This window comes from Narcine bancroftii, chromosome 5 (genome assembly GCF_036971445.1).
Source record: "Narcine bancroftii isolate sNarBan1 chromosome 5, sNarBan1.hap1, whole genome shotgun sequence".
Taxonomy (NCBI): Eukaryota; Metazoa; Chordata; class Chondrichthyes; order Torpediniformes; family Narcinidae; genus Narcine; species Narcine bancroftii.
The window spans coordinates 2283057-2294530 of record NC_091473.1 but is presented as its reverse complement, the minus strand read 5'-3'; the positions used below and the strand labels follow the sequence as shown (position 1 = coordinate 2294530).

The 11474-nt window shown below is 43.1% G+C and overlaps 1 protein-coding gene across 2 annotated transcripts in view; it reads left to right on the top strand.

The window, feature by feature from the left end:
- The first annotated feature begins 3488 nt into the window (after positions 1 to 3488).
- The window catches only part of LOC138763032 (semaphorin-3F-like), a 259869-nt gene continuing 251883 nt past the window's right edge, over positions 3489 to 11474 (top strand). For both annotated transcript variants that reach the window (XM_069936552.1, XM_069936550.1), the window contains exons 1-2: positions 3489 to 3974; positions 7911 to 8056. In XM_069936552.1, coding sequence (XP_069792653.1) covers positions 7954 to 8056 — 103 coding nt within the window. In that variant the 5' untranslated portion in view covers positions 3489 to 3974; positions 7911 to 7953. The remainder of the gene's footprint in view (positions 3975 to 7910; positions 8057 to 11474) is intronic.

Below are 11474 nucleotides of genomic sequence, written 5' to 3'. Positions count from 1 at the left end.
TTGGATTAGTAAATATGCAGACGATACTAAGATAGGTGGAATAGTGGATAATGAAGAAGGTTTTCAAGGATTGCAGAGGGATTTGGGCTGCTTAGAAAAGTGGGCTGAAAAATGGCAGATGGAATTTAATGCTGATAAGTGTGAGGTGCTTCATTTTGGTAAGAAGAATCAGAATAGGACATACGTGGTAAATGGGAGAGCATTGAGGAATACAGAAGAGCAGAAAGATTTAGGAGTAACGGTACATCGTTCCCTGAAGGTAGAAACTCACGTGAATAGGGTGGTGAAGAAGGCTTTTAGTATGCTGGCCTTTATCAATCATTGCATGGAATATAGGAGTTGGGAGGTGATGTTGAGATTGTATAAGACGTTGGTGCGGCCTAATTTGGAGTTCTGTGTGCAGTTCTGGTCGCCTAATTATAGGAAGGATATAAACAGAGTGGAGAGAGTGCAGAGAAGGTTTACCAGAATGTTACCTGGGTTTAAGCATCTAGAGTATAGGGAGAGATTGGACAGATTAGGTCTTTATTCTTTGGAGCGTAGAAGGTTGAGAGGGGATTTGATAGAAGTATTTAAGATTATGAAAGGGATAGACAGAGTGGATGTGGATAGACTATTTCCGTTAAGAGGAGGAAAGATTAAAACAAGAGGACATGAGTTAAGAATTAAGGGGCAGAGGTTTAGAGGTAACATGAAGGGGAACTTCTTTACTCAGAGAGTGGTAACCGTGTGGAATGAGCTTCCGGGAGAAATAGTGGCGGCGGAGTCAATTGTATTATTTAAGAAAAGGTTGGACAGGTATATGGATGAGAAGAAGATGGAGGGTTATGGGCATTGTGCAGGGAGGTGGGACTAGAAAGGGGTGTTTGGTTCGGTGCGGACTAGAAGGGCCTAATGGCCTGTTTCCGTGCTGTAATTGTTATGTTATGTTATATATTACCAACAGTAATACCTGTCTCGGGCTGTTTTTCATCAATTACAGTTCAGCTTTCAATGCCATCCTCTGTCAATACCGGTCAGCAAGCTTCAAAACCTGTGCCTCTGTACCTATCTCTGCAACTGGATCTTTGACTTCCTTATTGGAAGACCTCAGGCAGTGTAAATCGATAACTACATCTCCTGCTCACTGACAATCCACACAGGGACACTTCAAGGATGTGTGCTCTACCCTCTCTAAACCCATGTCTGTGTGGCTAGGGCAGATGCCATTTACCAGTTTGCTGATGACATCACAGCTGTTGAATCGCAGAATGGCAATGAAGAAGCGTACGATAGATCAGCTAGTTGAGTGGTGTCGCAACAACAACCTTGCGCTCAACATCAATTAAACTAATGAATTGATTCTAGACCATGAAGGGGCTATCAGGAGAACACCTGTGACTAGTGGTGGGCCTTAGGGATCGGTGTTGGGACCATTGTTGCTTGTCGTCTCTATCAATGATCTGAATGATAATGTGGGAAATTGGATCAGCAAGTTTGCTGACGACACTAAGATTGGAGGTGTTGTGGACAGAGAAGGTTTTCAAAGCTTGCAGAGGGATCTGGACCAACTGGAAAAATGGGCCAGAAAATGGCAGATGGAATTTAATGCAGACAAGTGTGAGGTATTGCATTTTGGAAGGACAAACCAAGTTAGGAAGTATACAGTAAATGGTAGGGCACTGAGAACTGGGGAAGAACAAAGGGATCTGGGAATACAGATACATAATTCCCTGAAAGTGGCATCACAGATAGACAAGGTTCCAAAGAAAGTTTTTGGCATCTTGGCCTTCATTAATCAAAGTATTGAGTACAGGAGTTGGGATGTTGTGGTGAGGTGATACAAGATATTGGTGAGGCCAGATTTGGAGTATTGTGCGCAGTTCTGGTCGCCATACTACAGGTAGGATATCAAAAGATTGAAAGAGGGCAGAGAAGATTTATTAGGATGTTGCTGGGTCTTCAGGAGTTGAGCTACAGGGAAAGATTAAACAGTTAGGACTTTATTCCTTGGAGCATAGAAGAACGAGGGGAGATTTGATAGAGGTTTACATAATTATGAGGAGGAATATACAGAGTAGACTCTTTCTATTTAGATTAGGAGAGATAAATACAAGAGGACATGGCTTTAGGGTGAAAGGGGAAAGGTTTAGGGGGAACATTAGGGGAAACTTTTTCACTTAGAGAGTGCTGGGAGTGTGGAACGAGTTGCCATCTGACATGGTAAATATGGACTCTCTCTTAAGTTTTAAGAATAAATTGGATAGAAAGATGGATGGTAGAGGTCTGGAGGGTTATGGAAGGGGTACAAGTCAGTGGGACTAGCAGTATGATGTTTCAGCACAGACTCCTCATTGAGGGGTCAGCGGGTCAAATTCCTGGGTGTCCACATCTCTGAAGATCTATCCTGGGACCATCATGTCAATTAAATCATGAAGAAGGCCTGCCGGCAGATAAATTTCACTCAGAGTTGGAGGAGATTTGATATGTCAGCAAAGACTCATTTCCAAATTTCTACAGGTGTACATTGGAGAGCATTCTGACTGGTTGCATCACTGTCTGGTATAGAGGTGCCGATGCACAGGACATGAAAAGGCCACAGAGGTTTGTGAACTCAGCCAGCACCATTATGGGCCTTTAGTATCCTCACTCCATTAAGGGCATCTTTAAGAAGCAGTGTCTCAAGAAAGCAGCTTCTATCATCAAGGTCCCCCATCACCCAAGCCCTTTTCTCACCGCTACCATCAGGAAGGAGGTACAGGAACCTGAAGACATGCACTCAATGTTACAAAAAACAGCTTTATCCCCTCCTGAGTGGACAATGAACCTAAGGGTACTACTTCACTTTTTCTCTTTTCTGCACTTTTTTTTTAAATCTTGGTTTTCACAGAATTCTAATTATAGTCATTTTGCACCTTGTTCTGCCGCAAAACAACAAATTTCATGACACGTTCATGACAATAATCCTAATTCTAATTCTGATTCGTGAAAAAAAGCAGGATAAGGTGCTGACCAAGTCGCTGAGACTCAACACTTGTGCCATTGTCTTCTATTGAAGTAATAAGGTTTCAAACAGGACTGACCTCCACTTTCCTTCGATGAGAAAGGAAGAGGTGTTTGGTGCCCACTGCTGTTGTGGTGCAGATTTCAGTGGGAGAGACAGTCCAGCTTAAGCGATTTTCTTTAAAATCAGTCATCTAATCTCCCTGGCATCTCTTGACTCAGGCCCAAAGCTCAGCTCTTGTCATTGCTTCTGAATGCACATGGTCTGGTACTGTTGGGATGGTTGGGGAAACGGTGGTGGGAGCCTTTCCCTGCAACAAAACAAGGGTTAACAGCATAGCTTTCTGTCTCTGCCTCAAGGTAATCTTTCCTGGCTTCGATCTTCTGTAGCTGAAGAGGAAGAATATACCATGAGCCACCCAGGGGCGGCACCAGTGAGCCTTTCCACACACAACTTTTGTTGTGGAGGTTGGATTATGCAAACGTCTGTGGTTTCCTAGCCACCTGACATGTTCTTCAGAGCAGCTCAGAGAACTGAGAGTCAGAAGCAGTGAGTGAATGAGTTGAGAGAGACAGAGCGAACGAGAGAGAGAGAGAGAGAGAGAGAGAGAGAGAGAGAGAGAAAGAGAGAGAGAAAAGTACCCCTTTTCTTTTGAGGTCAAGCCTTTAGCCACTTATTTTTACTTACCAAGAAACCTTGTTAACTAGCAGAAGGCAGGAGAGTTGTGATGCAGCTCATTTGGAAGAGCTACCTGTGAGAGGTGGTGAACTGCTGTGGCTTATCACTTTGGATGAACTGAAGCTGAGAGGGACTTGCTTCAGAGATATACTGGTGACATTTCCTTTCTGTTGCTGCTGTCACTAAGAAATTTTATCCCATTTTATCCTTCGCTGTGTGTTTTACCAGTAAAAGAAGACATTCCTCAGCACGTCGCCACTGCAAAGTTAGCCTCGCAAAGCTCTCCTTGACAAGCAGCTGTGATCGCTGAAAGGTAACTTGGTCAAAGCTTTCCTTTCTCTATAGGAGAGATTGATTTGTGTGTGTGTGTGTGTGTGTGTGTGTGTGTGTGTATGTGTGTGTGTGTGTGTGTGTGTGTGTGTGTGTGTGTGTGTGTGTGTGTGTGTGTGTGTGAGAGAGAGAGAGAGGTGCAAGTGTGCTTCTACATGTAATTGCATGGGTTTCTGTATCTCTATGTGAGAGCATGAGTACATGTATGTATGTATATGAATGTCTACGTGTGTGTGAGAGAGAGAGGTGCAAGTGTGCTTCTACATGTAATTGCATGGGTTTCTGTATCTCTGTGAGAGCGTGTGTGCATGTATGTATGTAAGTATGTGAATGTCTATGTGTGTATGAGAGAGAGAGAGGTGCAAGTGTGCTTCTACATGAAATTGCATGGGTTTCTGTATCTCTATGTGAAAGCATGAGTGCATGTATGTAAGTATGTGAATGTCTAAGTGTGTGTGTGAGAGAGAGAGGTGAAAGTCTGCTTCTACATGTAATTGCATGGGTTTCTGTATCTCTGAGAGCATGTATGCATGTGTATGTGAATGTCTAAGTGTGTGTGTGTGTGTGTGTGTGTGTGCGATTGTCACTGAATGACTTGGAAGCACAATGTAGCAGAAGAAACAAAGTAAAGCCTTTTCAGTGTGGAGGTGTGTGAGAGATCAATCTGCGAGAGATGGTTATTTGTTCTTCAAAGTCTACATGTGGTTGTAAATGCTGTGACTGATCTAATTCCAGAGGTCAGTTTAATTTTCTTGTACTGGCAGACACAATACTGTTAGCAGTTATGTAAAGCTTTTTCTGGGGCTGCAGCGTGTAACTGAAGGGAGAGAGTTGGACACTTGAGGTGAACACAAAAGCAGAGCCCCTGACTCCTTAAATATTTATATCATTTTGTATAAAGATTTTGGAGGGCATATTGATGCAGCATACTTGACAGTTGTATTTCCACGCAGCAGGACTATCTCCCAGGCGGTGGGGGAGATGCTGTTCTTTATTTTCTCTTCGTCTTTTTTTTATCCCCAACAGCCTGTCTTTCTCCTGCGGTGTATGCGTTCAGGTTGGGTGGGGTAGAAGATGGGATTTTTTTTTGTTGCAGGATTTCTTCTCCTGTATTTTTCGCTTTATCCTAGTGGGCTCGGAGGGCAGCCAGATTTCATTGCACGTCGTGGCACCGCATGCTTGTGTGGTTACTATGAGGGTGCAGGATGGGTCCTGGGACTCAGTGTTATTCCAACGACTGTGGCCTTTTGCTCACTCCCGACCCCCTCTAAAATGTGGCCGGTTGTGTGGGGGTGGGGGGGCGGGGGGTGGTGGAGACTTGAAAGAAAAACAGTCCCTAAGTAATTCTATCAAATAAGAACTCGGAGTTGAAGGGCATTTGGTGATTAGTGCTACATTACGTGTGCAATGTTGACAATTTTGCTTCTTTGACAACAGGTGAGATTTTATTGATTATTTGTTTGAACCGATTTTTATCAAAACCTTCCAAACCTGACCAATACATCAACCTAGCCTAGAAATTAATAATTACTCATTAAATACACACCCTCGAATGTGTTTCAAGAAAAGGAATTATATATTTTTAAAATTTAGAGTTACAACATGGTAACAGGCCCTTCTGCCCCATGAGCCCGTGCCAGGCAAATACATCAATTAACCTACAAACCCCGTACATTTTTGGAGGGTGGGCTGGGTGACCGGAGTACCCGGAGTAAACCCTCTCAGATCATGGGAAGAACATTCAAATTCCTTTCAGACAGCGCTGGATTCGAACCCGATAAGTGACAGGGGCTCAAAACAATGCCAGGGATCCAGTAGCACATGCACAGACACCAACTAGACATGCACCTCACAATAAAATATGCCTGTTTGGCTGGGCAGAGGACATGAGCCAGGATTGCTGCGAAGTAAGGGCTTTCTGTCCCCACACTCACTTGCTTTATCATGAAACCCCACTCTAAGCACATGCCTCGGTCTGGTTTTCACAGGCAGCTTGTTGGTTTAATAGTTGCTCCTTCCCTCAAATTACAAAGACATCTTGATACTGAAAATTGCATGGTCCAAACATTAAAACTCCAATTTAAATGTCATTCACCAGAGATCCTTTTGGGCCTTCACTGACAACCTGATTTTAAACTTAATTTGTGACAATGCCAGAACACGAATTTTCTTTATCAGATTTTAGTTGGCTGTTAATATAGTCTGGGGCATTTATTCCCCTCTTGCAATTGTGCAGCAGGCACCATTACCATGCCAGCTATGCATTGAAAGAGCGTGCAGATCAGCATGTTACAATGAGGTGCATGTCAGTGCATTAAGTCTGCACATCTGCCTAAGCTTGCGTGAGACATTGCGCACGCATGTGTGTGCACGCGCGCGCGTGTTTGTTTTTTGTGGTCTGAGAGTGTGTGTCATTATATTTTGTGTATGTGAATGTGCTCTTATGAGTACGGTATATGTGTTACTGAATGTGTATGTGTGTACAAATGTTTGTATAAGTACAATGAGTGATTTACTGTGTGTATTAGTGTGTACCCATGAGTGTAATTAATACTCTGTGTGTGTGTGTGTGTGTGTGTGTGTGTGTGTGTGTGTGTGTGTGTGTGTGTGTGTAGGTCAGTTTGTAACAGATGTGTCAGCTAGTCTGCATTAGTATGCATCTGCAAGTGATGGTGTGCATGCTATTGTGAGTCTGCCTCTCTGTGCCTAACTGCGTGTTTGTGCATGTGTGTGAGATTTTGTGCGTGTCAGTGTGCATGCATGTGTATGAGCGTGGGGTGTTTCCTTCTCTGAGATGCCACTGTGATTGAAGCTCCTTTTTCTTAGTTTCCTTGAAGTATCAAATAATTTACTACATTGCCTTCCGTTTTTAAATTACCTTGGTCAAGATTATTATTGTATTTTCTCAGCGGTCACGGTGGTGAATCGAATTTTCAATCTTCATTGCAGCCTCATGAATTTCCACTGAGTTGCATTAATGGAACCATCCTTAGTCACACCGTGCTACTGACTCTCCCTGAGCAGAAATTACTCTCAGTTTTATTTTCATCTAATCCCTCCGTGTTGACCCCTTTGTACATAATTGTTTTCCCTTCACCGTTCCTTAATGACAAGACTCCTGCAATCAGCTTGAACAGCCCTGTTTCCCGATGCAATCATTCCCAAATCTTGGGCTGAGATTCAAATCCCCAAAGAAGAGCATTATTAGAGTTGGCATATCTATTGGTCCGGGGAATTCAGAGTTCAGCAAGAAATATTGCTGGATCTACCGATCGAAAGCTTGAGAGGGTGAGCTGACACCTAACCACAGAGGGAGCCTGCTAGCCGATCTGCCCTCTTCACAGCCTTTCAGAATCGCACCTTTAAAGGAGGTTCACATCTGCTATAAATAATATTTTTTAAGTGGGAATTTATAGACCCACAAAATAGCTTTATTAGTGTAGAGAGCAGCTCTGGAATAAGAATGGAAAGGGAACAGTTTGGAGTGTTTATTTTCATAGGGGAGTTGAGATCTGCCTAATGTTCTCAAAGGGATTATTTGCATGTGCTGGAGCTTATGCTTCAAACAATGATTAATTATTGCATTGATAACTGTTTTCATGCTGACTCCGTTGCAATGCCATTGTACTCCACTTTCTGCACAGGAGTTACAACATGGTTCTTTTGAACTAAGCCACCCCTCCCCCCCACCTTTTCCCACCCACAACATCTCCCTTCCTATGCCCCACCCAACTATTCGTTATTTTTCCTTGCGCTGATATTAAAGTTACTATGGTATTCAGACTTCTCTCTCCCTCTCTGTCTCGTATCAACAAACCCACAAAAAGCTGGATTTAATCACCACTGAGCTGTTTGCCTAACCACTCAACTGATGAGGGATTATGCTTTTCTTGTCTTTTGTACCTCAACTCTGATGCAGGTCTAAAGCTGCTGACTCTTTGTGGTCGCTGATCTTGGTTGCCATGGGCCACCTTCCAGCCACCTGGTTCCTGGTCCTTTCCCTGTGGAGCATCAGTGCAGGAGGTCAACAGCAGAATGCCCCCCGGGTTTATCTGAGCTTTAAAGGTAAGCAAGGCAAGTACCTCTGTGAGGTAACTTGGCAATGATGTAAAGCAAGGGACTTTATTGCTTGATGAGTTTGTTGGTATAAAGAAGGCAGTGTGTTATCAAGCAATCCTTACAAAGGTAGCAAGTAGCATCCTGCCGAACTATTAGATGCTTTCAGGGCTGGCGCGAGGGCTTGTCGTTGTATTCAACTGGAGCAAGATCACTTACAAAATTACTAACACATTTCACACTGTATCTGTGGCTTGAGGGCATAATTTTTCTCCATAACTAAATGTTAGAGATGTATCTATGGACATCTTTGCTCAATGTTCATTCCAAAGGGATGTTTCATTTCCAACTGAAATCCTCTGTGGTTTGTTCCCTGAAATTAATTTCCAGGTTCCCTGCCCTGATTATTGTTTTCCAGGGCAAAGACCACAAGCAGTTTGTTTGCAGTGTTTATTCACAGGGCAGATGATTTCAAATATGTTTTCCCCATGGAAACTGTTACCGTCTTGCCAGGCAAGTGTGAGGATGAAGGTCAGAACCTGGTCTTGGAACAGTAAAGGGGTGTATTTCTGAACTGATGGAGCCAACTGCTGTATCATGTCCAATCCAATGCAAGAGTCTTGTTGGCAGCCGAGAGAGAAAGAAGCAGCCATAAACAAAGGGAGTAAACTGTTCTCATCACCAAGTGTTTAACGGATGAACATATCCTCTGTGCAAGTCACTGCCTCAGTGACAAGGATCGGAGGATGGTGATTGGCCCATTGTGTTCAGTCTGGTGTTGGCAAATACAAGGTTTCACCAGCTGAGTATGACAGTAAGTGAAAAATAATCTGTATCTGGTCAGGTCTCGTGTACAGTTGAATTAAAGCACCTACATACTGGGGCAGAGGTTAGTGTGTTGTGCCCTTAGCATTATGAGCATAAGAGTCTCCGTTCTGTAGATGTTAATTCACCGAATTATTGCTCAGGGTCTGGCGGGACAATGTTGAGCCTTCATTTTGTGGGAGGTTAGTGCAATATTTATATATTTTATGATGCTGGTTGATGTTAAAATGAGTGAAATTTTGCTTCAGGATCTTATAGAACATTATAGGCCCACGATGTTGAACTAACCTATGTAGACCTGCAATGATCTAATCCTTCCCTTCTTCACACCCATAACTCTCTATTCTTCGTACAGCCATGTGCCTATTAAATGTCCCCCCTCGTACCTTCTCATGTACTCTTACATCTCAATGCAAGAATCAAGTCTTTTCCTGGTTTCCAGAAGTGTTCGTCACAAATAAGCATTATTTTAATGTCTCAGTTTTGTTGGTTTTAAGTCGCATTTGGTGAGAGTGGACGGTGGAATTGAGTTGTGACATACCAGGGGTTAAATCAGATCGCCATAGCGGCTTAGTACAGGCCCTTCAGCCCACGATGTTATGTCAGCCAGACAACCTAGATAAGCCAACTCCACATCGATCATCCCTTCCCTCTCTCATGGGCCACACCCTTCATTTTTCTTACAGCTTCTGTTGAGGCTGTGGAGAGGGAACTGGCAGAATGGGGGTCTAGCCCATACTTTCTTTCCACAGAGGGTGTGCAGGCCATGGTTTAATGCCTTTCTCTGGTAATTCCCTGGCATTGCTCTGTTAAGATCTGTGATTTTTTAACCATGAGCAAAGCACAGTGGCGACCATATCCAGGTTGTGAGTCAATTGCAATTTGATAATGCTACCAGGCACTTCCTGTTGCGAGTCACCTGGTGACCTCCAATACTGGCATCAGGAACAAGTGGAATTAATGACCTACTCATGTACAAAATTAAAACCCTACTCAACTGTAACCAATATTTAACCTTTGCAGTCACATTCATTTGAATGTGGTCACCAACCTTAATTCAAATGGTAAGTGAAGGTAAGTGGTTTGTGGGTTTTTTAAATTAAATAATAATATTTAAATTAATTGCCGTTTAATGTGTTTTAAAGCAAATTAATTATGCTGTTACATTTTTAATGAAAAATTATTAATCGTTTTAATATATTCTTTCAGCTCTAATTAGAGTAAAGAGCTCTCAAAGTTGGGTCTTGAATTTGAGGAAGGCTGATTTCATAGTGTCAGAAAGGACTGGGGGGGTGGGGGGAGATAGACTGGGAGCAAGTGCCTGCTGGTACAAGCTGACAAGTGTATGAATTTTAAAAGAGAGTTCAGGGCTAATGTGTTCTAATAAGGGTAAAAGGCAAAATTGGCACATAAAATTTACAGCACAGAATAGGCCCTCTATTTTCCTTACATCCACGTGTCTGAGTCTTTTAAATGTCCCTCTTTTACCCACCTCCACCACCATGCTTTGCAGGCACCCACCATTGCAGTGTGTAAAAATAAATGTGACTCCGACATCTCCCATAAACTCCAATCACCTTAAACCAGTGGTTCTCAACCTTTGGTTTTCCACTTGCATGCCACCTTAAATAATCCCTTACTAACCGCAGAGCACCTATGGCCATTGGTTAGTAAAGGATTACTTAAGGTGGTATGCGAGTGGGATAAAAAGGTGCAGAATCGCTGCCTTAAACAGATAGTTGCTCTGTCACCTTGGAAAAAGGTGCTGGTGGTCCATTCTCATAATCTTATATACATCAATTAAATCACCTCTTATCCTTCATCTCTCCAAAGAGAAAAATCCCTGAATCTATCAACCTTATATAACAATTTTCATATAACAATTACAGCATTAGAAACAGGCCAACTTGGCCCTTCTAGTCCATGCTGAACCTTGTTTCATAAAATATGTTATTTAATCCAAGCAACATTCTGGTAAATCTTCTCTGCATCTTCTCTAAAGCAGCGACATCCTTCCTGTAATAAGGCGATCAGAACTGAACACAATACTCCAAGTGTGGCCTAACCAAGATTTCCTAGAGCTGCAACTTTATCTCAAGGCCCTTGACTAGTTAAGGCCAGCACGCATTCTTAACCATCCTATCAACTTGCGTGGCAAGCTTGAGGGATCTATGGACTTGGACCCCAAGATCCATCTGCTCTTCCACTCTGATCAGAGTACAGTTATAACTGTGCCCGGCCATTACCTTTTTACCAATGAGAGGCCCATTTAAGAATCTGATAAACAGCAGGAAATAAATAATGGAGATTATGTTTTCAAACTCCTGCCCGTTGAATAGAAGCAGAAGAGTATGTGAGTAGGACGGGTCCTTCAATATGTAGAAGGCTTTCTCCAGACACTGGGAGGTAGCGATGGAGTCGATAGAAGGGAAGATGCTTTGTGTAAGGGCCCGAGCTGTGTTCACAACCCTCTGCGGTTTCTTGCGGCCTTGGGCATTGCAGTTCCTGCACCAAACTGCGGCGCATTCAGACAGGGTACTTCCTATAGTGCGCCCACAAAAATTGGTAAGGAACCTCGAGGGCATAGCGTATTCTCTTAGCT